The following is a 27,562-nucleotide window of genomic DNA, read 5'->3' as shown; positions in this document are numbered from 1 at the left end:
TGCAAAGTGCAAGAGCTTTATTTCCTTCTCCAAGCTAGTGGAGAAGTTGAAAGAGCCATGCTTCAATGCTTAAGCTTGCCATCTTCATTACTATGCTATTATGTATACTAGCAAGAAGAGTGATGATAAGTGAGGAACTATTTCTTTCTCCTATGAATGTTTCTTCTTCCTCTTTCCTACCCTCATTCCCCGCTAGCTCTCTCCACCTTTGAAGGTGTTTGAGGCCTTGGGACTGAGGCTAGGAATATTTAATGCTTTTTACAAAGTCTAAGTTATGTTCGTGATACATGAAGCTTTCCATCTTCATTGCATCACCTAGGCCACAAGGAACACAAAGATTGTATTGTGCCAAGTCTCTCTTGATGGAGAACCTATAATACAAAATCCTATTGGAGGGGGGACCGCCGACTCCACATAAATCCGGTCCTCAACTGTTGTCAAGTTCTCTAAACTCTCTCTCTTGCAAACGTATTGTTCATGCCAAGTTAATTAAGTACTATGATTATGTTGCTACCGTCAATCAAGTTCACCCTCTATGTTATCAAAGTAGTCTCACAAAAATGCTCTCTTTAATTCTCCTAATTCCGCTATTCTCAAAGTTCACAGGCCATTTCCATTACACATGGATAGGGTCACACTGAAAAAATCACAAAAGGATAGGGTCATAATGTTCAATTCTCAAATATTGAAGAAATTTTGCCATCATTTTAACTTGTCATGTGGCACTAGTCGAAAAGATCTATGCGACAGTCTATAATTGCTCTTAACATGCTTTACTAAGGGATTATGTGGGCCCTAAATTGAACATATACATCAAGAAGCATGTGATAGCCTAGTTTTTCCATCTATATTTTCTCTTACTGCCCTTGAGCCACAGCTTTGGTAGACCGCTTAGTCTTGCTCATCTTCCACGCAAGAGCGCTACTCTTTACAGGGAGGTTGGAGGTTTGAATTGTGGAGCTGGTCACATTCCCCACTTTTATTTTCCTCCCAAATTTTCCCATCATTATGGGTTCCTACTACCTACGTGGAGGAGAAATATGCTCTTTTCTCCGAGTCACTGTCCAAATAAATCATAAGCTCAATTTAATCCCACTTGAATTTTTGGAATGTGCATCGGAAGTTTAAATTTGAAGGTGAGAAACCAAAAAAACGTAGAGAAGTCAAGTTACCTCTAAATTTTCCATGTGTAGGTCACTACAATCTTCATTCATCCAAGTTTAGGCAAAAAAAGTAAACAGAAAGAAATCTAAGGTTTATCTAAAAGGAATTCTAAAGGCTATGCATAGAACATCCCACATGATTTTTTTTTCCCAGGTATAGAGAGTGCCACTCCCTGGGTACTCATAGAACATCCCACATGATTTTTTTTTCCCAGGTATAGAGAGTGCCACTCCCTGGGTACTCACACAAACACTTGACCAGTAGGGGTCCATTTGCTTGGCCTTGATTTTTAAGGTCAAGCCAATGGGATCTCTGCCAAAATCTAAGGTAATGATTAAGATTTATAATTAAAATGCCCAAATTTTCATGATATTAAGGGTCAAATAATATTACAATCGGTCATTAATCAAGAAATTTATACTTCAAACCAGGTTATGTGACTTCATGGTTTTCTTAAAGGCAAGCACAAAATCTAACCGGGATTTTACAATTTCAGTCGGATAAAATACACTGGACCCCCGTTTTTTTCTTCCAACAGTAATGTGAGCACTGGTGCTGGGCTACTTTTGTTCTCAAGGGTAGTGGACATCTTAGCCTAGAAAAAAAATCGTCCGAGAAAGTGTGCAAAAACGAGCGACAGACGCTTCGCGAGAACAGACGTAAGGAACGCTGTGTGCCACCCTCTCTAACGCTTGGCGAGGACAGATTTAAGGTACGCTGTGTGCCACCCTCTCCTAAGCTTGTAAGTTCGTACCGTTGTGTGCCACACTCTTCTAAGCTTTGTAAGTTCGTGCACGCACGCACACACACACACAGAGAGAGAGAGAGAGAGAGAGAGAGAGAGAGAGAGAGAGAGAGAGAGAGAGAGAGAGAGCTCATCCGAGGAAGGACACCACTGTTGATGAGCTCACTCAACCAACACACACACACACACACACACACACACACACACGGGGGTGGGGGACCGGCTGAGCGTCATCCAAATAGGTTAGAGAATCAAGGCTGAGGTACACTCAGTATAAAAGAAAACGTTTTTGAATGGGAGAATGCTGCGTGATTGTGCATGTGGGAAAGAGAGAAACACTGAAGGTACTTGAGTCGGGCTCCAATTGATGGCATTCTGTCTATGAGGGGAGCCGTGACAGTGATAGCAGCCCAGTTTTGAAAGAGCAGGAAAGTTAAATGCCTCTCATGGGTTGCACAAACTTGTGAGGACAGTCATATGCCAGGCAAGGAACAGCCATGTGTGCTGAGTCGTTGTAGGAGGAGGATGTTGTACATGGAGGTGCGGTGTGTTGCCGAAGCCAAGACCCTTACAAGGTGGAGAAGGGCGTATGAGAAGATCATGTTATGGGTTGATTTGATGCTCAGTTGGGACTGATATGCATGCTATTCCATGAAAGTGGAACTATGTAGAACATCTTGGTGGAGCCGTTGCAAGAGAGATGAAGCTTTTGGGGTTAAGAATGTATGCGTTTTGAGGATTCACACAAGTTGGTTGTGGGCTGGTCTGTCGTTTCTGGCAAAAAGAGTATGTTCAAATGACACTTGGTTGATTGCGGTTGATGCATAGTAGAGATTCAAGTATATGATTGTGGTAAAGGTGATATTTAGTAGATGCACTTGACTGTGAGTTGGGATTTATCTTCAATATGGCATGGCTGGCAGGTGCTGCTACCCATGCTGTGATGCTGATTCACATTTGTGGAGCTTGGGTGGGCATTAGCTGTAAATACCCATTGCCGATGGCTTGAGTCTACAATCTAGAGATAGTCCTTGTGAGTTGAGCTTGCACGTCTGTTTAGTAGTTGGATATGTGTTTTTGAAGAGGAAGTGGCCAAGCCATAGAGGTTCCCTCACTCTGGCTCTGACTCTCTTCTGTCAACGTTTCTTCAGATTGTATGAGTTTTGGTTATGCCCCTTGGTCTTACCAATGCTTCAACGTTCAACACGACGATGAACTGGATTTTTAGAGAGCATATAAAGTACGTGGGCACTTCTCCATGTCTTGGCTGAGAATTGAGAGCATCTAGTGCACGTATTTTTCGAGCATAAGCTCATTATCAATATAAAAAAGAGTGATTTCTTCATTAGGGCGATACATTAGTTGGGACATATCATGTTTCCTGCGCGGTGTTTTCATAGATTAGTCAAGATAGATGCTTGCCACAGGTGGAGAACATGCATGAAGTGAGGAACTTCTTGGACTTGCCACGTGACACATCCAACCCTATGTGTTCGTGGACAAGCTACAGCACGACGAGGGTTCAATCAGTCCAGTCAGTCTAGATTTAGAAGTGATCTGGCACTTTTGTGAGTCTGTTTGCAAACCGTGCATGTCCAGACACTTAGTATAGATGCATATCCTCTGGTTGCACACAGCATGATCATAAGCATTTCCATCAGATTCCATCATGGAAATTTTCCAGTGCATTTAGCCATTTTACCTATTTTTGGCATTTTTCACTTACTAATTTAAGTGACTTTCCAACAAAAGTAGGTAGGGCAATTTGGGTAAGAAAATATATAAGCAAACCAAAGTTAGCACTAAATGGCAGAAGAGGCAACAGGAGCCAAGCTCAGCAGGCAACTTCTCATCAAGGCCTTGGCGGTTTCCCCCACCAAGCTAGAAGAACCATTGCCATAGCCCCTTCCCTCTCCTAGCGTTTTTGCACAGAATCCCCAGCCTGGCGTTTTTGCATCAGATCTGCATCGCCAACAATACCCAACACCTAGGGTTTTTGCAAGGTAGCACCTAGCGTTTTTGCAAGGACCAACAACTGCTAGCGTTTTTTATCATCAGCTACACTAGCGTTTTTGGTTTTCAGCAGTAGATAAAGACCGGCAATTTTCACCTAAAGTGTAGCAGATTCAACCGATAAAGACCTTAGTTTTCAGCCTTAAGACACCTCAGTTTTCAGCCCTAAATCTGCAGATTTTCAATGACAAAGACCCACAGAAAACAGCCCCCAAATCAGCGTTTTTGGACTAGTCGCAGATTTCAGCCCATAGCGTTTTTGGACAGCAGTAGAAAGATTGCAGATTTCAGCCCTTAGGTTGACTTCGTCATCACTGTCGTCATCATCGACATAGCCTAGACTTGCATCAGTCTCATGCATACCATTTCTACCAGATTGTGCAATCATAAGTAGACCACTCTAGCCGACGAGAATGGGGCCTTCGGAGGAGGGTTTTACAACGTCTCTGGTGTCGTATCTCTCTTCTCTCTATCTCTCGGTCTCATACACTTGCACGCACAGTGTCCACTCACTTTGTTAGTGATCATAGCATTCTCTCATTAAGAACGGAAGGCTCTCCCTTCCATAAGAACAAAAAGGAACCTTGAGCACAGTTCGGAGCACTCATCTTGAGCAAAGAGCAAACGTTCATTCCGTTGCACCTAACACTTGATTCCTACTACAGAAGGTTTATCAGAATATTGACAAAGTTTGCTTCACCATTGCATGCCCTTACAAAGCAAGAGGTGTCAGTCACTTGAACCTATTGAGATCATGGCTTTTGAGCAGCTAAGGGAGAAGCTAACCATAGGACCTGTTTACTGCCACGAACAACATTCCTATCGAGCTGTTGTTCGGAGTTTGCCACAGTTGGAGACAATGCATGAAGTGAGGGGCTTCTTGGGCTTATATTTGTACTGCAGGATGATTCTCAGCATGTTTGTATGCTCTTGCAAAGAAAGAGGCTCCATGCCCTTCGGGACCTACTGAAATCATGGTTTTTGAGCAGCTAAAGGAGAAGCTAACCAGAGGACCTGGTATACGTGTTTTGATTTTACCAGATCTTTGAAAGTCGTATGAATTGCATTGCGATACATTTGGTGAATTCAGTGTGTGATGCAGGATGGCCACGTGGTAGGTTACTTTTGAAGTTAGAAAGGGTTGCATAGATTTACGACAAGGATCTCTTAGCAGTGATCCATGCTTTGGGTTATTATTTTCTTGGTGCAGACTTTACAGTGCACACCCATCATCGGAGTTGAGGGCAAAGAGAATGTGATTGGAGATGCTGTATCTTGCAAGCCACAAATTTTCGTAGTCAATCATTTTCCATCATGAGCTGCTGATATGAGGTAGTAGCATGCTCCGGTAACGGGTTCCAGATTTTGACGCTATTATTGATCAACTCCAGAGTGGGGAGACGATGTTAGCTACACTCTCAAAGATAGTTACTTGATGCGCAGGATCACCTTACGTTGGGCATTGAGGTGACCCTCAAGACAATAGAGGTCTTAGCTCAAGTCTGATGTGGCTGCATTTGTGCAAACCTGTATGGCATGTTAGAGTATAAGTATGACAGCCAAAAGACACTAGGACTGTTACAACCTTTACAGGTTCCAAATTTACCACGGGGGAAGTATTGCCATGGATTCCGTCTTTGACCTCCCAAAGTGTGTATTGCCATGATGGCATCTGAATGAGATTGATTGAAGATTCAGCAAGCATCTCTGACCCACACATGTATTGCCATGTGTCCATCTTGTGTGGATGGTCACGAGCATGCCTGCATGAAGTCACTATCTTTTGATCTTTGGTACTATGTTGGTTTTGATAGGTGTACGAGGGCGATTACTCTTCTGTTACTGTGGGGATGTGTCATTGATTTCTGACTTGGCTATGGCCCTCCGTATGGACCAATTCAAACAGAGTCTGAAGAGCAGTAACAGAGATTGCAGAAATGTCGACGTGGAAGCCTGCGTTTTGTGGCGCTTCTGATGTGGCATTTGTACCGCCTACGGATGTGGTAGTTTGCTTAGTGCAACCTTTTCTTGCAGTTTCCCCTTGGGGTACTAGCTAGAGTTGCTATTTTGTTGTTAATAGCAGGTGCCTTTGTAGCTTTGGGTTCCCTTGGGCCAATAAGTTGATGGCCAATGCACCTGTTGTCATTGTATCATTGTACATGGGCTCACAAAACAGTTATTACTGCGATGGTTGACCAATTTAAAAAAAATACCGCAAGGGACGCCTGTTGAGGGCCAATTGCACCTGTTGTAATCGTATCATCGTGAGTGGGCTCATAGAACAGTTATTACTGCGATGGTTAACCAATTTAAAAATAAATACCGCCAGGGATGCCTGTTGAGGGGCCAATACTTTTGCATGGGAACTGTGCCCTTCTGTGTCTTGACTCAAGAGTTATTTTAAGAGTTACAGTTTGTTTTTTTCAGTTCACTTGTGGTGTTTTTGCGGTCATTCACCTCCTATTCAATTAGCCAGCCAGTTTCATATGCCCAAATGGAATCTGTTGAGGGTCGAAAATGGTTGAGGTATAAACAACTGTAGCAACGGCCTCTGCCCATTAAGGCTTGGGTAGATCTCAATGCTCGAGCATAGTCCAGGCCATCTCAGCTACAATCCTATTCTTATGCTCCACAACCCCATTCTTTGCAGATGATTGAGTATTCGCAAGCTTCTGCTTGATGCCATTGTCCGCGCAATACTACACAAAAGGATTGGAGGTGAACTCACCACTTTTTCGCCCGAACAATCTTCGACTGCTTGCCTGATTCCTTTTCCACACATGTACGCAAGTTCTTGAAAATTTCAAAGGTCTCGTCCTTGTCTTGTCCACTTGTAGTATATAATGAAGAACCTTGCCAAGGAATGACGTCTGCATAGGTCTTACATATGTCGGTGTGAACCGGCTTCAAAACATTAGAAGAGTGCTTCTGTTTTTCAACGAGTTGGGAGACTGTAGTTGTATTTTGAAGGACGGAGGGGACTTGTGTGTGACAGTCCGTTCCAGGTACCTTTACTAATTCTTATCTAGGCAGCTACAGTGTTTTGTGTGGAAGAGGGAGATGATTTTGGGTTGATTTCAGCCGGTGTATTCGTTCCTTGTAGAGAAGGCTGAAGATCTTCTCACGGAAGTTGCTTGTAGCCTTGCATTCGGTGTGCACCTGTCTACGGTGGAGATTCTCTTTTGACTTGACATTGACTTGATATGTTAGAGATGGACATTGGAGAGTTTATATTGTAGTACATCGATGGAGACATGTTACAACTTGCATTGAAATTGCATGCCCTTCAATGTCCATAGATGGATGCGTTGTTGGAGACGGTTGGATATGGACTAGATTGTTGTACTTGTTCTCCTTGGAAGGTTATCGATTTTGCCTTATCAAACAATGTGTGGTCTCTTGGTGTCAGGTGGTGTATCTCTTGGCCGGAGGTGGCGATGTGTCGGGGATCGTTGGCAATAGCTTGCCAACAACAACTTTTCATCTAGACCTCGAGGATCATCCCGATGTTTAAGCTTAAATGGAATAACTTGATTGATGATACTGGGTGGGTGGTGTTGCCACTACCTCATGACCTGGGGTTTGTATCTCTTGCATTGACAGCATGTTTGGAAACCAAAGTAGATTTTATACTCGTGGAGGATTGTTGATTCTTTTGGATCTACTGAAATGGAAAAACTACAGCTCTTTGTTCTACATGTGGTATGGAAGGTTATGTTTGGAAGCATTACCCAAACTACAGCTCTTTGTTCTACATGTGGTATGGAAGGTTATGTTTGGAAGCCCTACTATTTCTTGCTTCTATATATATGTACTTTTACTGGACGGTCTTTGAGTTCCAAAGGGGGATTCCAAGCTTGTACTTAGATACTTGAATATGGATAGCTCTTTAGGGCCTTGAGCTCAATACCATTTGTGTGTGACATGATTAGAGTATCTTAATTGGCATGTGATGATTGGAGGGGCCAACTTCAATGCAATTAGAGTGTGCTTTGGTCATAGATGCTTGTGTTGATGATTGTGCTCTTGCAACTCGGGAAGATTGGCAAGTCGGACTCTCGTGGACTTGATGTGTGTAGGTGTTTCTTCGTCGTGCCCCGTCGTTCAACATGTCGGATGTCACGAGGCTATGCCGACCACTAACCTTAGTTGTTGGTTTCTTTCCCTTGATTTTTGGGACCCTCTTTTTGAGTCACAAATGTCCGGACATTGTGTGGCTAGTGTGAAACGGTCGATGGCTGAGAGTTTCACCCGCAGTTGGGAAGGGTAGGTTGCCACGACATGGTCGACATGGTCGGGCTAGTCGGCACAGGTGCGGGAGTACGAGGGCTTGCTACGGATGCGATCGGCATGTGAAACGGAGCCCAAAACAGTTAAATACAGCCTGCTGTGTATTTTTGCAGGTGTAGGGTTTTGACCCTAATTGATTCCTAATACCCTCAAGAGCTTCGGGAAAGCAATGGGATTGTTGTACGGGTGATCTGGTGCATTTCTGGGACGAAAACAGAGAATTCAGCGTGTTGCAGATTCTTGCTAGGTTTGCTCGTATGCACCGGGGAAGTCACCTTTTGCATGGGGATTTGATCTATGAAGCTTCCTATTGTGTTATGCTACCGAAATCGGGCGAGTAGCCCATTTTCAGCGTACTAATAGCGGGACAACTCGTAGGAACTTACAGGTGTTCTCCCAAGTTTTATAACAATAAAGAAATACCGAAACCAACGAAAGGGGTGCAAGTCTTTGGGGCCTATAGGGTGTCATTGTCTGCTTGGTAGCACTCTAGTTGCCAAGTACGCTAAGTCTTTTGCTGCAAAACATGCTGAAAATGAAAACGCTGCAGCTTCTCTAGCGTTAGTAGAAAACACTGCCTTGTTCTGCTATTGATGGCGATCATGGGAAAAACGCCAGGCTGAGTATGGCGATGATGCAAGGGATGCAAAACGGTGGGGATCTGGAGTTGCTGATGATGCGGGAATTGCTAGAAACAGAAAACGCTAGGGTGCTTGAGGGTGTCGCGAGGATGGGGGAAATTGCAAACGCCGAGGGTTCTTGCTGGGTTCTGCTGAGAAGTTGCCTGTTGAGCAAGGTGCTTGACACCGGCCTGTTCAATCCAAAAAGGGCGGTAGACTTTAAACTTAAACCTTATTTGCTTTCACCCATTTAATTTGTCGCCCACTTTACCTGTACTTTCAAGACACAACAAAGGGGAAAGGGATACAGGCTGCTGGATTGCACCTGTATGAGTAGACCGACATCAGATTGGCCCCTAACTTAGGCGCCCCTTTTGGTATTTCTTTATTGTTCAAAAGAGGGAATAAACGCCGTGGTTCCTTACAAGCTGCCCCGCACAAACTTGACTGAATTTCAACTGTTCCGGCCCGATTTCGGCAGCATAACTGTACTAGGACTCTTCATAGTCAGTATTCCCACGCATTGAGTGACTTTCCCGACGCATACGGGCACTTTGCAAGGCCTAGCGAGAATCTGCAACACGCTGAATTCTCTGTTTTCAGCCCCAAAAATGCGCCAGATCACCTGTACAACGGTCCCCTCGCGTCCCCTAACCTCCTGGGGGTATTAGGGACTGTTTAGGGCCAAAACCCTAAACCTGCAAAAATACACAGCAAGCTGTAATTTACTGTTTCGGGCTCCGTTTCGCGTGCCGGTCGCATCCGTAGCAAGTCCTCGAGCTCCCGCACCTGTAGGGCTACTTGCCCTTTGAATCGGACGAGATTTCTAGCGTGAAACCTCTCCGAATTCACCTATACTTGCAGGGGGGATTAGCCACTAGCTAATCCAGTACCTGTGCAAGAGGCTCTTGCCTTGGCAATCGCGCATGAACCCACACAATTGTACATTGGTCAATGGAAAAGCCCACTAGTGGGGCATAACATACTGCCATAGGGGAGAGAGAGGGTAGTGCGTAGCGTGGAGGGCATCACTCCTGGCACCGCACTGTGCATAAGAGGGAAAGCAAGCACTCCATAACTCTTAACCTGTGACAAAAATTCTGCAAAACAGCCCCTCCTCCCTTCAAATTCAGCGCCAACTCTTGTTGCATGAGGAAAGTGCACCAGAAGGTGCCACTTAGGCACATTTACAAGCATTTTCCCGTTTCGGGGTTGCCGCCTAAAAATCTCCCAAACGGTTGCCCGGTTGACTTCATGGCAGAGTAAGAAAATGTTCCCCTCGTCATTCCAGAGGTAATGACGCAAACACATTTTCAGGTCCCAAAATAGCAGTTCCCTAAATTTTAGGAGATGCTGCCATTGTATCTTTCTAGGTCATCCGACCCTCTTTGTACACTGTGGCCACATCCAGAATTGAAATGTAGCCTCTGTAGCAAAGGATTCGCTTTGGCTAGTCATTGACCCCACTTTGGCTAACCATAGTCCTTGTCCAACCTTAGTGCTCTCTTGCTCTCAGGCCTGGACTCCCTCTGGACAGTTCCACACTAGCTATGCAATGCAAGGCAGTTAGATTTCCCGAGGGGTGTTTCCAAAAAGTGAAAGTAAATAGATAATAAGAAAGAAATCAACAAAAAGGATAGATAGTAGTCACACGCTGGTGACATACCCCCCTCTTGAAATCTCAAACGTCCTCGTTTGCATCTATGTCGTATATGCTCAGAGTCAAAACTGATGTATTCAACACTTGTCGGCACATGTACGACACATACATGCTCATTGTCAACCCTGGTGTATTCAACACCTCGTCGACTCATGTATCTCCTGCGTGTGAACCCTGTCCCAATGACATAGTGGTAGCTTCGCACTCTGCCATTGCTTTGAGTCACTAACTTTCCAATGACAAAATGGTAGCTGCACATTTTGCCACTGTCTTATAGTACACGTTGGATCCAGTAACACTTTCGAGCATACCCAAACCGACAGTTTAAGAATGTAGTTACACATGTACTCTTTAATAGAAGCAATTGCTGTATCCTTGACAAACTGACAAGAAATACTCACTTCTATAGCACTAAGCACACTTTTGGACATTCCATAAGAGAAATTGCCAAACTGACAATCTGTACAGCTCTAACATTCATGTAACAGGTATTTCATTTGAGCTCACTTTAAATACCATGTACATCATTTGTTTCAAAAGCCATTGTCACACTGACAATCCATGTAGCTTTGAAACTCAAGGGGTCAAGGTAGGTTGTAAATCGAAGGCTTCAAGATAAAGTGATAACACAGTTGGTGACTCTGCAAGTTCACCTTCTTCCATCCACTTAGCATCCATTGGTGGATAGTTTCTGAACTTTACCAAGTAACGCCTAGCAACCTTGCCTTTCACTTTCCTTTCTTTGTGTGCCAAAATCTGTTCCGGGACCACGATCTCGTCAAGTTCCTCGACTTCCGACTGATCTGCAGCTGGCATATCCTCTGGCACATCACCCACATAGGGTCTGAGAAGACTCACATGAAACGCATTGTGAATCTTCCAACTGTCAGGCAATTTCAGCCTATATGCGACATCACTGATTATGTCGCACACTTGAAAAGGCCCATAGTAGGGCATGTTGAGCTTTGGAAATAGTCTTTCCTTGCCCTTCATCTTCTTTAACCTTGCCTTTTCAAAGCGTAAAAGCACCCAATCACCAAGTGAATATACTACTTCACGACGGTGACGATCAGCTGCTTTCTTTTGCTTTGCCTGAGTCTTTTCTAAGGCCACTTTGACCTTCTTGTACATTTCATCCATGTCCTGAACATACTTATCTGCTTCAAATATCTTGTCCTTTGTATGCAGTATGGGAGGAACTTTCTTGCCACTTTCAACTATCTCAAAAGGTGCCTTGCCAGTTGATGAATGCACTGTATTATTGTATGCATACTCCACCAATGGAAAATACTGCTCTCACTTTCCTTTATGCTCTGACACGTAGCACTTTAGCAGATCTAGGACAGTAGAATTTGCCTCTTCTGATTGCCCATTTGTTTGAGGATGAAATGACGAAGAGAATTTGAGCGTGGTGCCCATATTCTCAAACAAGCCTCTCCAGAACAAACTTGTCATGCGTGGATCATGGTCTCTAACAATCGACTGTGGCATGCCATGATACTTGAAAATATTGCTCATAAACAAACATGCCATCTGATTTGGCTTTATCTTCTTCTTGACAGGAATAAAATGAGCCCGTTTGCTGAATCTGCAAATAATGGTCCAAATACCATCGTTTCCTGTTTGCGTTCTCGGAAGATCAAAGATAAAATCCATAGCAATACTTTCCCGTGGTTTATCTGGAATAGGTAGTGGTTGCAATAACCCTGGTGCCTTGTGCCTGTCAAACTTGACCTTCTGGCAAATTAGGCATTCTTGCACAAAGGCATCCACATCTCTTCTCAATGTAGGCCAATAGAAGAATGTCTCAACCGCTTTAACTGTAGCATCGATACCACGATGCCCTGCATACGGTGGAACATGACTCTCTTCCATAACTTTGCGTCGCAATGGCTTTGTGACACACAATCTGCCATGCATCATCATGAACCCATCTTTGAGAAGATAGTGTTCATGACGTTGTCCATGCATTAGCTGCTCAAAGACCCTTGCAAAATCTTCATCATTTTCATACTATACCCTCATATCATCAAGTGCATGATGATAAGGAATCGACACAGCTGAAATTTGTGGCTTCCTTGACAAGGCATCAGCCACAACGTTCTTCTTGCCTTCCACATGCACAATCTGATGGTCCGTTTCGACAACGAAATCTGCACCTAGCAGGTAGTGCTTCCAACTTAAGAGTGCATGAATCACAGCCAGTAACTCTTTCTCATAGACCTGCATAGTCATCTCTGGCCCTTGCAAAATTCTGCTCTCATAGGCTACTACCCTGCCATCTTGCATTAGCAATGCACCAATGCTACTACCACAGGCGTCACACTGGACCACAAATGACTTCCTAAGATCTGGCAACACAATGACTGGATCTGAAGTCATCTTTTCCTTCAAGAGATTAAAAGCTGAAATCTCTTTCTGTGTCCATCTAGAGGTGACTGCCTTCTTTTGAAGAGCATGTAAAGGTGAAGCAATCTCAACGAAATTTCGAATAAACCTTCTGTAATAGGAGCATAGTCCCAAGAAGCTTCGGACATCATGCACCGTCTTCAAATCTGGCCATGACTTGATCGCTTCAACTTTTGCAGGATCCATTCTGACACCATCCTTTAAGACAATGTGTCCGAGAAAATGAATCTCTTCCAGAAAAAATTCACTTTTCTTTGCATTGATGAGCAACCTATGACTGCGTAGCTCTTTGAATACAATGGCCAAGTGATGCCTATGCTCCTCTTCATTCTTTGAGTAGACTATCATGTCATCAAAGAATGTACCAACAAACTGCTGGTGAGGACGGAAAATTCTGTCCATCATCCTATTGAACGTAGCAGGAGCATTTGTGAGACCAAAAGGCATCACAAAAAATTCGTAAAGGCCAAACGTCGTTCTAAAAGCAGTCTTGTGCACATCCTCTGATCTAATGCGGATCTGATGGTACCCACTCTTTAGATCTATCCTGCTAAACATAGCTGCTCCTTCTAATTTGTCTAGAATATCATCAATTCTAGGTATAGGGAACCTATTCTTGATGGTATTCTTGTTCAGTGCACGGTAGTCGATGCACATACGCCATGAGCCATCCTTTTTCTGCACCAACAACACTTGAGAACAGAATGGAGATGAACTGGGCTGAATCAGCCCCTTTTCTAACAGCTCGTGTACTTGGCCCATTATCTCTTTCTGCTGAGCCGCACTAACCCTGTATGGAGGCTTATTTGGTGGGCTACTGTCTGGCACCAAATCTATCGCATGGTCCTCGGGTCTCTCTGGCGGTAATTGAGACGGTAATGAATCGGAAAAACAGTCACTATACTGTTGTAAAAACATTGACCTTTCTTTATCTAGCACAGATAAATTTGATTCATCACAATCTGACACTTCACGTGCAAAAACCAAGTACGCAGAAAGATGCTTTTTCATTACAGAAGTAATAGCAGAAGCTGATACAGTGGGAATAGACTCCCCTTTAAGCTTTACATCCAGAATGTGAGTCTTTCCCCTGCTCTGTACAGTGATCTTTTTGTTGTAGGCATCCATGATTCCCTGTACACGAAACAACCAAGGAATACCTAACAACACATCACATCCGTCCAGTGGCATGATGTAAAATTCTTCAGCATCTACATAGGACTGGATATGTAGGCGCAATTTTCCAATGATGGGTGTCACAGTCTCTGTATGGCCAAGACATGCCAAACCTGCCTCTGCTGTATACCCCATCTCTTCATGTCTGATTCCCAACTTTGAAGCCAATTCTGGGGAAATGAAGTTGGCTTTGGCACCTGGATCAAAGAAGATAAGCACTGTTTGATCCCTGACCTTTCCTCATGCTCTGCAAAGCTCACTTGCATCTGAATTTGGTTTGTCGCCCACCATATCTGGCACTAGACCAGCCATGGGCTTCTTTCCTTTCTTGTCCTCCTTGTCTTCAGAATCAGCTGGCCTTTTCTTTGTAGGACAATTGTAAGCAATGTGGCCAGGCTGCTCACAGATGAAGCATTTGTTCTCTGACCTCAGGACCTTCTTTTGCTCTTCCGACTTGCGAGGAAAGCGTCTTTTCCATTTCTTTGCTTGTCCCTTTTCTGATTCAGCCGTAGCTTTGTCTTTCCCTGCGTTGGCTGGCTCCCGAGTCACTTTCGGAGCTTCCTTGGGAACATACTTCTTCGCTGAATTTTTCTTGGCTGATCCTTCCTTGACGCCAGTATTGAATTCACAATCTTCTCCCTTGAGCAAACCATTACCAGTGTTTGCTACCTCGATGAGCTACGTCAAATTAGTGACTTTGGTCTTCGTGCAGTACTTTCTCAATCCTTTGGGTAGGCCACAACAGTATTTTTCAATCTGTTCTGTCAATGACACAAACCTATAGGAAGTTACTGGAAGTAGAGCTTTCCAAAACTTCCGATTGTAATCATCCAGATTCTTGCAAGTAGCAGCATTAAGCTGGTGCCATTCTGTCATGACATCTACTTCAAAGTCATCAGATAACCATGCTGCTGCAAAAATCTGCTTGAAGTAAATCCATGTGGACGGAGCTTGCCCTTGAAGCAATAAAGTTGTCCACCATTGTCCCGCATTTCCTGTCAAGAAAGTGTCTGCCTTGCGGACTTTTGAAGCCTCTGTAAAGTTTCCCCCTGCATAGGCCTTGTCAAACTGCTGGAGGAATGAGAGCCTTCTTTTTGTCATCAAACCCTGTAAAGGTCGTGAAAGACATACCTTTGCTACCTTCTTTGTATGGAGTTGGCCTCTCTAGCGACGTTAAATTGTCATATGGAAGTGACTGAAACATGGGAACACTGTTAGGGTTCATTTGTGTTCCCTGACCGCAATTAAGTTGACCTGGAAATGCCATATTTGGCTGCTGATTTGTAATTCCAGCCATACCAAAATTTGCCTGTGGCATCCCAAATTGGCCCTGAGTGCTCTGAAACCCTGGTAGCATGCCCGTGACACCATACATGGGGTTAGGCATCATCGTTTGAGCACCCCCGAACACTGTTCCTGGCGTGTAAAACTGATTTCCAGGTGCATGAGCAGCCATGCTCTGGAATACCGATCCACCTTCAAAATAACCAGGGTGTACTGAAGGTGGTGGGAAGACTTGTTGCATAGCCTGTAGGTTGCTTCCCTGCCCATTAGAACCAACTATAGGCTGCTGAAAGGTGGCGGGCTGAACTGGTACAGCTTGAAAGACTGGCATTTGAGCCACCTGTTCTTGCACCTTAGGCACAGGTTGTGGAGACTGCATGTTCTCCGTCAAGTGTACAGGTGTTTCCATTGACTCTGCAGTATGAATCACCTGTGCTTGAGCCTTAACAGGCTTTTGAATATGATCCAGTGACCCAACTTGCTGAGATGGAACTGGAGGTTGCAGAAAAGCTAAAAACCTCGGGTTTTACATTACTTGTGTGAACATAGCCACAGCAGTAGCCAACTGGGTCCTGAATATATCATCATCCATCTGTGGTGGTCTTGAGGACTCACCCACTTCATGTGTCTGTTGACCCTGTGAGGAGGAAACCTCTTCAGTCACATCATCTGGTGTGTCAGCCATAATTGCAATTTTCTGTGTCTGGTCTATAATCCCCTGTGTCTTCAAGCCCAACCTGACCAAGGCTCACTTCTATGGGAAAAAGTGATTTAATCCCGGTGATGGAACCATGACACCGGCCTGTTCAATCCAAAAAGGGCGGTAGACTTTAAACTTAAACCTTCTTTGCTTTCACCCATTTAATTTGTCGCCCACTTTACCTGTACTTTCAAGACACAACAAAGGGGAAAGGGATACAGGCTGCTGGATTGCACCTATATGAGCAGACTGACACCAGATTGGCCCCTAACTTAGGTGCCCCTTTTGGTATTTCTTTATTGTTCAAAAGAGGGAATAAACGCTGTGGTTCCTTACAAGCTGCCCCGCACAAACTTGACTGAATTTCAACTGTTCCGGCCCGATTTCAGCAGCATAACTGTACTAGGATCCTTCACAGTCAGTATTCCCACGCATTGAGTGACTTTCCCGACGCATACGGGCACTTTGCAAGGCCTGGCGAGAATCTGCAGCACGCTGAATTCTCTGTTTTCAGCCCCGAAAATGCGCCAGATCACCTGTACAACGGTCCCCTCGCGACCCCGAACCTCCTGGGGGTATTAGGGACCGTTTAGGGCCAAAACCCTAAACCTGCAAAAATACACAGCAAGCTGTAATTTACTGTTTCGGGCTCCGTTTCGCGTGCCGGTCGCATCCGTAGCAAGTCCTCGAGCTCCCGCACCTGTAGGGCTACTTGCCCTTTGAATCGGACGAGATTTCTGGCGTGAAACCTCTCCGAATTCACCTGTACTTGCGGGGGGGATTAGCCACTAGCTAATCCAGTACCTGTGCAAGAGGCTCTTGCCTCGGCAATCGTGCATGAACCCACACAACTGTACATTGGTCAATTGAAAATCCCACTAGTGGGGCATAACATATTGTCATAGGGGAGAGAGAGGGCAGTGCATAGCGTGCAGGGCATCACTCCTGGCACCGCACTGTGCATAAGAGGGAAAGCAAGCACTCCATAGCTCTTAACCTGTGACAAAAATTCTGCAAAACAGCCCCTCCTCCCTTCAAATTCAGTGCCAACTCTTGTTGCATGAGGAAAGTGCACCAGAAGGTGCCACTTAGGCACATTTACAAGCATTTTCCTGTTTCGGGGTTGCTGCCTAAAAATCTCCCAACCGGTTGTCCAGTTGACTTCACGGCAGAGTAAGAAAATGTTCCCCTTGTCATTCCGGAGGTAATGACGCAAACACATTTTCAGGTCCCAAAATAGCAGTTCCCTAAATTTTAGGAGATGCTGCCATTGTATCTTTCTAGGTCATCCGACCCTCTTTGTACACTGTGGCCACATCGAGAACTGAAATGTAGCCTCTGTAGCAAAGGATTCGCTTTGGCTAGTCAATGACCCCACTTTGGCTAACCATAGTCCTTGTTTAACCTTAGTGCTCTCTTGCCCTCAGGCCTGGACTCCCTCTGGACAGTTCCACACTAGCTATGCAATGTAGGGCAGTTAGGTTTCCCGAGGGGTGTTTCCAAAAAGTGAAAGTAAATAGATAATAAGAAAGAAATCAACAAAAAGGATAGATAGTAGTCACACGCTGGTGACAGTGCTCCTGCTGCCTCTTCTGCCAGAAAGGGCTAACTTGGGTTTGCTTATATATTAACTTAGCAAAATTGCCCTACCTACTTTTGTTGGAAAGTCACTTAAAAATATTAAGTGAAAATACCAAAAATAGGGAAAATAGGCTAAATGCACTGGAAAATTCCCCTGACTGAATCTGATGGATTCTGAAGGGAATAATGATAATCATGCTATGTGCAACTAGAGGATATGCGTCTATGCTAAGTGACTGGGCATGCACGGTCTACAAATAGACTCACAAAAGTGCCAGATCCTTCTAATCTAGACTGACTGGACTGACTAAACCCTTGTCATGCTGTAGCTTGTCCACGAACACATAGGGTTGGATGTGTCACGTGACATCTATACATCATCCTCACCTTGTATAACAAACTTCTTACCTTCTTTTCTTAATTCTAGTGAGTTTTGTTAGTAACTCCGTTTCAAAAAAGGTACTAGTCCCCACAACCATTCCCTTCCCAAAACCAAGTCCGCACGATCGATATTCATAATTTGGAAGTCAAGCATGTCTTTATACCCTTGTATCTCAACTTCCAAATTGGATACAAGTGTATCCCATATCTTCTTGTCTTCACCACGCATCATGGAGACGACATATTGGTGAGCACTTGGTTGTTGAGAAAGTTTTAATGTCTTGACGAGAGCATAGTTCACAAAATTATGTGTGACAGAGTCATCTATCATGAGTGTAATTCTTTTCTCATTTACAAACCAATGCATTTTCACTAGTTCATGTGGACCAAAGCTCAATTTCCACATGCTGGTTTACAAACAACAATAATGTTCTTTGTCCTCATGCAACACTTCTATGTATTTTTATACTTTTCATTACCATTTATTGAAAGTATTTGTACCACATGGATTTGCATGTCTCTATGGTTCTTGTCTTTGGCCTCATGCAACACTTCTATGTATTTATACTTTTCATTACCATTTATTGAAAGTGTTTGTACCACACGTATTTGCATGTCTCTATGGTTCTTGTCACCTTTATCCTTTCATAGTCCTTTTGTCTTTTGTTCTTTGGACAATTTCATTGAGAATGGTTACGTGACAAACAAGTGAAGCATGAGTTTCTTTTTAATCCTTTGCAAAGTCCTCTTGGTTCAACCTAGGTCTTGTTACCACCCTCTTTTCAAACAATGGTTTACCCATGAGCCCAATCCCTTGGAATCGTTCTTAATACCTTGAAACTTATCCACCATTTGTAGGATTTTGGCCCCAACGATAGACTAGCCTCAAGTAGTTGGTACTGAGGTCGGGTATTTGTTAACCTGTGAAGGTCTTGCCATTTTTGTAGGAAATATAAATAGCATTTTTATTTCCATCTTTTTCTTCGTCATTAAATTGAGGAGGTTTCATGTCTTTGAGAACAGTGTTTTCTCGAGGTCTCGATTGGGTGTCAAAAGAAGGTATAACTTCTTTATATACGATTCCACCGTCCTTAGACGTGGAAGGCATCTTTGGATCAGATGGCTCAAACGGTTGTGTCATCGGTTGCTGTCCTTTCTGCATGTACTTAGTCAATTTAGTCATCTGATCTTTGAGACCATCTAGAGTAGCAAGGAAAGTTTGTAATTGTAGTTCTATTGTCATACGCTAATGTACTATCAACTTATACATCCAACTCTTCTCATATGTCCTCAACCCCATACATATTTTGGTCTTGATTAGGGTCGGTCTTAGGTTGCTTTTGATTTTGGTCTTTTTTCATTTTTATTTTTTATTGAAAGAAAAACTCACTTAAAGCTTTGAAAAAGACGAAAAAGTATGCCAAGAAAGCTATGCACAAATGTACAAAACTTATATATCTTGACGATTAAGGCTGCTACTTCTTGGTTGATCACTTGAACCTCCTTTGCTTTGCCTTTGACCATTTAAAGATGTGCAAGTGCCAATTTTCATTACTGCAACTCCTCTCCGGAGTTCAATTTTTAGTCTTTGTTCCATGCTCGGCATTGTCATAGCCCGAATATTCTATGCGAATTGCAAGGGAGAAGCCTTTCTTTTGTGTGTAAAGTATTGCCACAAGGATGAAGGTGTGCAACTCAAAACTGGCTTAAAGAAGGTCAACAATATTGTGAAGGTAGAATTGGAGATTCTCTCTCTCTCTCTCTCTCTCTCTCTCTCTCTCTCTCTCTCTCTCTCTCTCTCTCTCTCTCTCGGCGCTCACGGTGAGGAGGCATTCACGGCGAGGATGCTACCGACTTATAGAGTGTAGGGCTTGTAATAGTGCTACGGGCCATTAGGCTCTAGCCATGACAAGTTGGAGGAGGGCTGAGTGAAGCCATGCTCGGCACGTTGGGGGTGTCAAGCTTAGGGCGTTTGAGAAGGAGGCGAGGAGGTACAATGTGGCTTGTGTGTGTGTCCTATGGCCTACACGAGGGTAGGTTGACGGAGGGGGCTTGAGTAGTGCTTCTATAGTTATGGGCCTTGAGACATGCTATGGCGCGAGAGTAGGAGCAAGAGAGAGAAACGACCTACGGCTCTAATATGAGTGTTTAATAGCTATGGCGAGCTCAGGTTCAACCTCACACACACACACACACACACACACACACACACACACACACGAGCTCCTCCTCACCCTACTCATGGTCCTCGGCGAACGTTGCCCCTTGCATGGGCAATCCCCCTTGATAGTTAACACTTGACTTATTATCTTTTAAGCCCCATTATTTAAATCTACAAGAGGTCGTTCATGCGTCTATGCCTCTTTGCTCGGAGTGTAGGGGTGCATGTCCATGCCCAATTATAGGATATGTCACAAAATTACTTTGAGATGATGTGATTATAGGAAAAAACGTGTTTAGGACAACTTATTAGAGTATGGTGTTCCTTGTCTTCCACTTAATTCGACAAGGCTCGAGAAGTTTGAGAGAAATCTAATACATGAAGCATTTAAAGCTTGTTACATTTTCAAGAGCAAGTTCAGGTAGTTATTTGATTGAAGGATACCCATAGGTCACCTAGTAGGTGTGCCAAACGTTCCTATTGAGAGGAATCAAAACAGATGCTCACTAGAGGATTGAAAAAAAAAAAAAAAAGGAAAAAGTTAATTTGAAAGTGAAAATGGAAAGGTTAAAAGTTTAATCAAAGTTTAAGTTTTGGAGATTTATAATTTTTTAAGTTAAGCTTGAAGATCGATTATTTCGTGAGTTTGTCTTGGGTAGTCTAGGCAGAGGCGTGGCAGAGACGCATCGAAGCACATGTAATGGGAGAGGGCCGTTAGTAAATAAATGGGATACTCATACGGACAGACCAAAAAGGGGCCCTCTCTCTCTCTTCTCCTTCTCGAGCCTGGAGATATTTGTGCTATTGGTGTTGCTATGTTGCCCAACAGAGGCAACAAAGAATTTTGCAGAGTTTTCTCCGGCAGTCTAGGTAGAAGCGAGGCGGAAACTCAGGGAAGCACATGCAAGGAGAGAGGGCAGTGGAGATTAAGTAGTAGTAAAAGGCCAACGGAGGCGTAGGGCTGACAAGTGCCATAGGCCAGTTCTATGTGAGGGTAGGAGCCCCAATACGGTGTGACGATGGAGGTGGGGTAGGCATGGGAGGTGTAGGACACAGGTACATTGCACACCTCTACAGGGTGATACTAACATTGTCAATGTGGCGAGCTGGGGCAGTCCTTGCGGACTCATAGTCAGAAAGAGACAGTGGAGAAGGCGAGGAACGGGGGTTGGTTGAAGGCCCCCACAGGAGGAGGAAGCACCGTGTTGGTTGTTCGTGCATGCTTGGGATGGGCGGAGGCCAAGGAAGGGAGGGGGAACCCTTGAAGCATGGGAACACCATGTAGAGGAAAGCACAGGGAGGAGCAAGGAGAAAATGTCAAAAGCCTTTCGTCTTCATAAGGGGGAGGAGAAAAGGAGGCATGGTGTGCTCGAGGGAGCAGCAGCCAGGTGCCCCCTTCCATGCGGAACCCCCGTACCTTCGGCAACTATGTTATCTCCTCGATCTGCCACTAGCACAGCTGCTATGCGTTGGCCACATCCACTCCCTACTATAGCAAGCGCTCCGAGCCTCTCCACTCCGGCTTCTCGCAGGCTAAGTGAGCATCGCAGATGCACGGACCTTGCAATCCTTGTAAGAAGTTAACAAGGTTTTGTGTCTTCTTTGAACAATAATAATCTCATTGCAATCATCTTGAAAACAAAGTATTGCTTTCTATTCACAAACAAGCTTAGTGTATATCCGTAATAGAACAAAACGAATATCTAGTGCAAAGTAGGTTGGTTCAAATGCCACGTGGGGAGCAAACTGGGAAGCAAAGTAAAACAACAAAAGCATAGAGCCGAGGGGAGTTGGTGACGTGAGAGGCGACCTGAGGGGTCGCGGAGCTGCCGAGGGCAAGTGTAAAAGACATCTTTTTTTATAGATCAACAAGCGCAAATGTGAGCAGGTACTGCGTTCGTTTCTACTGGTGTACATGAGCAGCAGTAGAGCATTGAGCTAAGTGGTTTGAGTTCGACTCTCTGAGCTTAATGTACTTTGAGGTCTCACTTAACACCAAAGGTTCCAGTGGATGGAATCGTTGAAGATTCCAGCTAATGGATAAGGACCGAGTAGTAGTAGTAGTAAAGCACCGGGATGCATGCGTGTGTGTGTTGTCCAGAGAAGCAAGTTTAGCTAGCTATTTGATTGAAAGAAAGTAAGAGTCATGGGTCACCTGGGTTTTAAAGCACGTGGATCAAGAGTGTGTGTGTGTGTGTGTCCCTGGGAGACAATAGAAGAAAAAAAGAAAGTGTATGCTTTCGTGCATCATTGCATGCCGTGGTAATGCAATTGTATTTTTCCAGGAGCTCAGCTTGAAGAGACTCTTACTAGTAATGGCTGGGAATCGATGACGCGTTGATGCTAACAGTGCTTTAAGCCTCTTTGCAAGGCAACTGCAATATCAGCATGAGGCTCATCAAAGTAGCAACATGTAATTTGAACCAATGGGCGATGGACTTTGATGGAAATTTGAGGCGTATCAAGCTATCCATACAAAAGGCAAAACAGAAAGGTGCAGTTTTAAGAGTAGGTCCAGAGCTCGAGGTGACAGGTTATGGCTGTGAAGATCATTTTTTGGAGCCAGATACATGCACACATGCGTAAGTTTTTACTTTCTTTTTATTCGTTTGATATGTTGTGGCTAGGGTTGCAAGTTGTATGTATAAGGTTTGCTTGTGCATAATCAAGTGAGCATTTCTTGCTACAAGTTGTATATACAAAGTCTGCTTGTGCAGCAGAATATGCCTTTTGCTTGCTAACTAAGAGCAGAGAAGAATAAGTCTCAACAAAAAACAGGAATACACTCAAAGATGCTGCCTGTGATGTTAGGTGTTTGTCTGATGATTTCTCAAACCTATTGGATTATTGTAAAAAAATTGTCACAAGGTCAAGGTATAAGTACATTCTGTGTTTCAACGAGGCCTTTAGGCTGCTTCTGACTTGGAAAGATTCCAGATTAGGTGCAGAAAATTTCAGTATAAACTTGCAGCTCATGTGCAGTTTACATGGAATTAAATGCTGCAGATCTATATGCTTTCTTCAGCTGGGTTATTTCTGAGCATTTGCAATAATCATGTCAATAGAGAAGAAATATTGTCTCATTCAGGTTAACATGTATTTTATATTGTTTTAAGCCTAGAAGAAGCATGCCTACATCTATGAATGTAATCATGATGAATGTTGATAATGTTCTCATCCAGAAATCATCAAAGAGTTATCTGGTGCCCTACGAGTCAGTTTTCATTGTTGAAAATAAAGAGGGATGCATGATTTGAAGTTACGGGGCCATTGTAGAGGCCAATATTACCTGAGATCAGAATAGTATATTCAATGGAATGCACCTCTCATCTATGAGAAAATGGAATCTAGCCTAAAGCTAAAGGCTAATAAATTGTCTATTTAAAAGTACATTTAATTTTTTTTTATGCACAAGATATCCTAGTCCTGTTCTGTGATGTCTATGTCTCCTGCTGCTCCCAGCTTATCACAAGTGCTCTATCTAGTATGTCACTCTAGAAGATAAAGCCCCTTGATGATGTATCCCTGCTGATGGTGGAGCTTGTGTGATACTAGCAACCGTACTTGTACTCAAGACTAACGACTAATATACACTGTATGTAACAGACTTGGACACCCCAAGTAGGGAATCTGGCACGACACACGAGAGAATTACTTAAAAACACTCCACAAACATTTTCACCATTCAATAGAGTCGACACGGCCCAGCGTAGTTCCATGCCCAGAGGTATTGGCCCCAAAGTCTGGCGCTCCTTTTGGTATTTATTTTTATATTAATGCTTGAGCAAAGTTACAAAATCCGAGGGTCCTCTTTGCTCAGTTCTCGTCAACGAATCTGAGTGCAGAAGGCCCTCTAGGTACATATTTAAAGGCCCATGGCCTCTCAAAAACTGTACGTGAAAAGCAAGCTTCAAGTCCCAAAAGCTTGCACCAAACCAGCCAATGCGATTTTGCGGAATTTTCCGTATGTTGCCACGTTAGCAGTCAGTGTAAAATGCGGGGGCTGTCCATACGGCCTGCCAAGTGAGCAGCCTTCACACGATTCTTGTCACAAGACGGGCACCACGTGCCAATGGAAAAGAACAGACTGAACTGACTTTTAGCACTTCAATCACAACCAAACTGAAAGAGAGAGACGACATGCGACACGGAGTGGCGGAATTCCACCCCAGAGAGTATTGGCCCCAAACCTTGGCGCCCCTTTCGGTATTTCTTTATATTTCATCAACACAGTACAAGCCGGTACTCCAGACTCTACACCTTCTCCATGAAGCATGCCAGAGAATGAGTCCATGGCCTCATATTTAAAGGCCCTAGGCCCCAAAAGCAGTTTACATGAAAAGCCTTCAAACTCAAAAGCTTCTAGTCCAAAAGCAATGCAAAAAAGCTGCCAGCGTAAATCATGGAAGTTCGTACAACTGCCACGTCAGCAGTTAGTGCAAAACGCGGAAATCCGTACAGTTTGGAGTGGTAAGTGTCTGTCCACCCAAGATGGTGGTGTCTTCTCTGGGAATGTCGGTATCCCATATGCCATAAGCCATATGCCATGAGCATGGCCATATCTCGTGTGAACTCCTCTGATGAGTGCATAGGTGTGTCCATAGCAAACCACAAGTCACCACCCCCTTTGGAGTGCACAACCACCGAATGATGGTTGGAATGAATGGATCTCCCAAGGATCGTACACACATAGATGATCAAGCCGATGTTGAAGATACTGTGTATTGCAGGAGTCACTGAGAGACCGCACGGACCACCACCAGATTGTGTCCTAGCACGAGGTAACTTCATCCTCTGTGAAAAACACAAACCATGTGGCTGCTTTCCACCCAAAAACGCGACTGCGAGGTGATGAAAACGCTGCTGTCCAGCGATTTTCAGCATGCTCGTACGCTTCCGGCAAGGTCCGGAGCGGTGCAGAGGGTGTAGGGAAGGGTGATGAATCACTGTCACTACCCCAGATGGGCTGAAAACAGAGAAAACAGCAAGGGGTAATGGCTGAATTCTGAAGATCTGAAGAGGAACTTCGCCGGCAAGGCACTGAATGCCAAGGCTGGGTAGGTGGTGGCAAGATCCAGGTTCCAAAAGCTGAGCGCTGCCCTCCTGCTGCAAAAACGCAGGTCAATTTGCAGCCCACTTTTGCTGCACTTTTTGGCACCAAAAACCTTATGTTTGCTTAAAAAACAAAGGCTTGATGGGTACCCTAGGTGCCCAGTAACTTGTGGAAGGTGTCAAGTTTCAACGAGACAAAGTGACCAATAAAACTGCCGAAAATGGACTGAAAACCCAAAAACGCAGATGGAGCAGAGGAGGTTTCCGACGATGAAATGATCCTAGAAGTGAACCGCTAGCAGCCTGATGCAAAAACACTGACCTGATTTGCAAAAACGCAGGTGGAGGGGGATCCTTTGCGACGAAAAACGTAGATCTCATCGCGCGCCTGGTTGTTTGCAAAACGTTGGCAGATTTTGCATGAAAACGCTGGTTATGCTGATTTTGGGAGGAGAACCTGATGCACAGATGCGCCTTGGATCATTGAGAGCCTGAAGCTGCTGAAGCCTGATACCATGTGATGCTTGAGGCTTGATACCATGTGAGTGCGCGTGGGCGGAAGCAAGAGAGAGAGAGAGAGAGAGAGAGAGAGAGAGAGAGAGAGAGAGAGAGAGAGAGAGAGAGAGAGAGAGAGAGAGAGAGAGAGAGAGAGAGAGAGAGAAACGCCAAAGACGGTGAAGAGAGGGCGATCAACCCCCCATGACTACCATGAGCAGAAGACCCAATGCACAATGACTAGATGATGGAAGTGGGTATCTCCCTAGCCCTATAAATAGGTGCCCAAGGGGAGGTAGGGCAAGACCTGATAAAAAACCCCACGACCCAACAGAAAAATGATATATGGAAATATATGAGGGCGCCCGCACAGAGTGGACGGCCTGCCCCAAACTCGGGTGGCCGGACTAGGAGCAACCTAGACTATGGGTGGCCAGCTTGGAGACATACTAGCCGTACATGTATGCCTAGACCTGTGAAGCAACATAGTGGTGTAAGTCTAACAATAAAACAGAATACTGTCAGCACATTAGTGTCCCTGAGGTTGCTCCTCAGGCTCCCTGTCGAGTAGCACCTCACCTTGAAAAAGGTAAAGCGTTGTGAATCTTCCAAGTAGGGCAACTTCAGTCTGAAGGATATATCATTTATCTTTCCTTGAATCTAGAAAGGGCCATAGTATCGTATACTTAGCTTTGGATCCTTTCCCTTTCTTTTCCTCGGGCGTGCTTTCTCAAATCGTAAGAGCACCCAATCATCTTTCTTCAACTGCAAGTCGTGTGGATGTTTCTCAACTGCCTGGTGCCTTCCCCGTCGGTGAATGAACCGTGTTGTTGTAGGCAAATTCCACCAAGGGCACGTACTTTTCCCATTGAGCCTTCTGATATGAAATGTAAGACTTCAATAAATCCAAAACCATTGAATTGGCTATCTCAGATTGCTCATTTATCTGGGGGTGGAATGAAGATGAGAATTACAACCACGTGCCAATGTTCTCCTAGATTGCCCTTCTTGCGCCAAACCAATCAGCGTGATGTGCAAAATTTTTCGTGGGCTGCCACGTCAGCAGTTAGCGTAAAACCCCGGGGCTGTCCATACGGCTTGCCACGTCAGCAACCTTCAGGCGATTCCTCTATTTATTTTTTTCGTGTGTCCCCCAGGGCCCCATTGGACGAGACCCGTTCCAACTTATAATTTTAAATCTTGTCAGTTTTCGGGCGGACATGCCACGCCATCATTTTGTGACACTATCTAGCAATGTACAAGATAATATCTAAACCGTTGGATAACAAAGCTGAAGAAATACACGGGCCGGAGTATAGTCCGCCAAGGTCTAGCATGGTCTACTAGCTTGTTATCCAGCCCAGGTCCTCTGGTTCATCAAGGATTAATGGTCCATTGGTGGACCATAGGTGCATGGTTCATTGTCCAGCAGTAAAGCACTGTCACTAATGCTTTTGCAAGTAGCAGGCCTACCCTTGTAGTTGTTGACTCTTCAAACAACAATAGGTTTGAGAAGTCTGGTGGCGAGGGCAAGAAGGAGATGAAATGTTATTCTTGTAAGACAACTGATCATCTCATCGAGCAATGTCCTAAGCTTAAGGCTAAAGAGGGTTGTAAGAAATAGGCAAATGTGACCATTGCAGAGGTTTGTTTAAATGCAGATTCGACAAATATTGTGCAAGATGTAGAATGGGCTTTTATTGCATAGTGTGAGGATGGCCCATCTATTCAGGATGCATGTATTGCAAAATCAATGGTCCATGTGTGGTACTTTGGTGCCAACAACGCGTCTTATTTAGTCAAGGGGGTTGGAAAGATTGTGGTTATTGCT

At 44.4% G+C, this 27,562-nt stretch overlaps 1 protein-coding gene across 1 annotated transcript in view; it reads left to right on the top strand.

The window, feature by feature from the left end:
- The first annotated feature begins 1,722 nt into the window (after positions 1-1,722).
- LOC147440447 (carbon-nitrogen hydrolase family protein) overlaps positions 1,723-27,562 on the top strand; it is a 61,481-nt gene continuing 35,641 nt past the window's right edge. The window contains exons 1-2 of the mRNA XM_086530185.1: positions 1,723-1,876; positions 22,470-22,766. Of these exons, the coding sequence (XP_086386311.1) occupies positions 22,573-22,766 (194 nt within the window). The 5' untranslated portion in view covers positions 1,723-1,876; positions 22,470-22,572. The remainder of the gene's footprint in view (positions 1,877-22,469; positions 22,767-27,562) is intronic.

The sequence above is a fragment of the Adiantum capillus-veneris genome, chromosome 15 (assembly GCF_014529385.1).
Source record: "Adiantum capillus-veneris isolate H3 chromosome 15, ASM1452938v2, whole genome shotgun sequence".
NCBI lineage: Eukaryota > Viridiplantae > Streptophyta > Polypodiopsida > Polypodiales > Pteridaceae > Adiantum > Adiantum capillus-veneris.
This window is presented reverse-complemented; position numbering and strand designations above follow the sequence as displayed.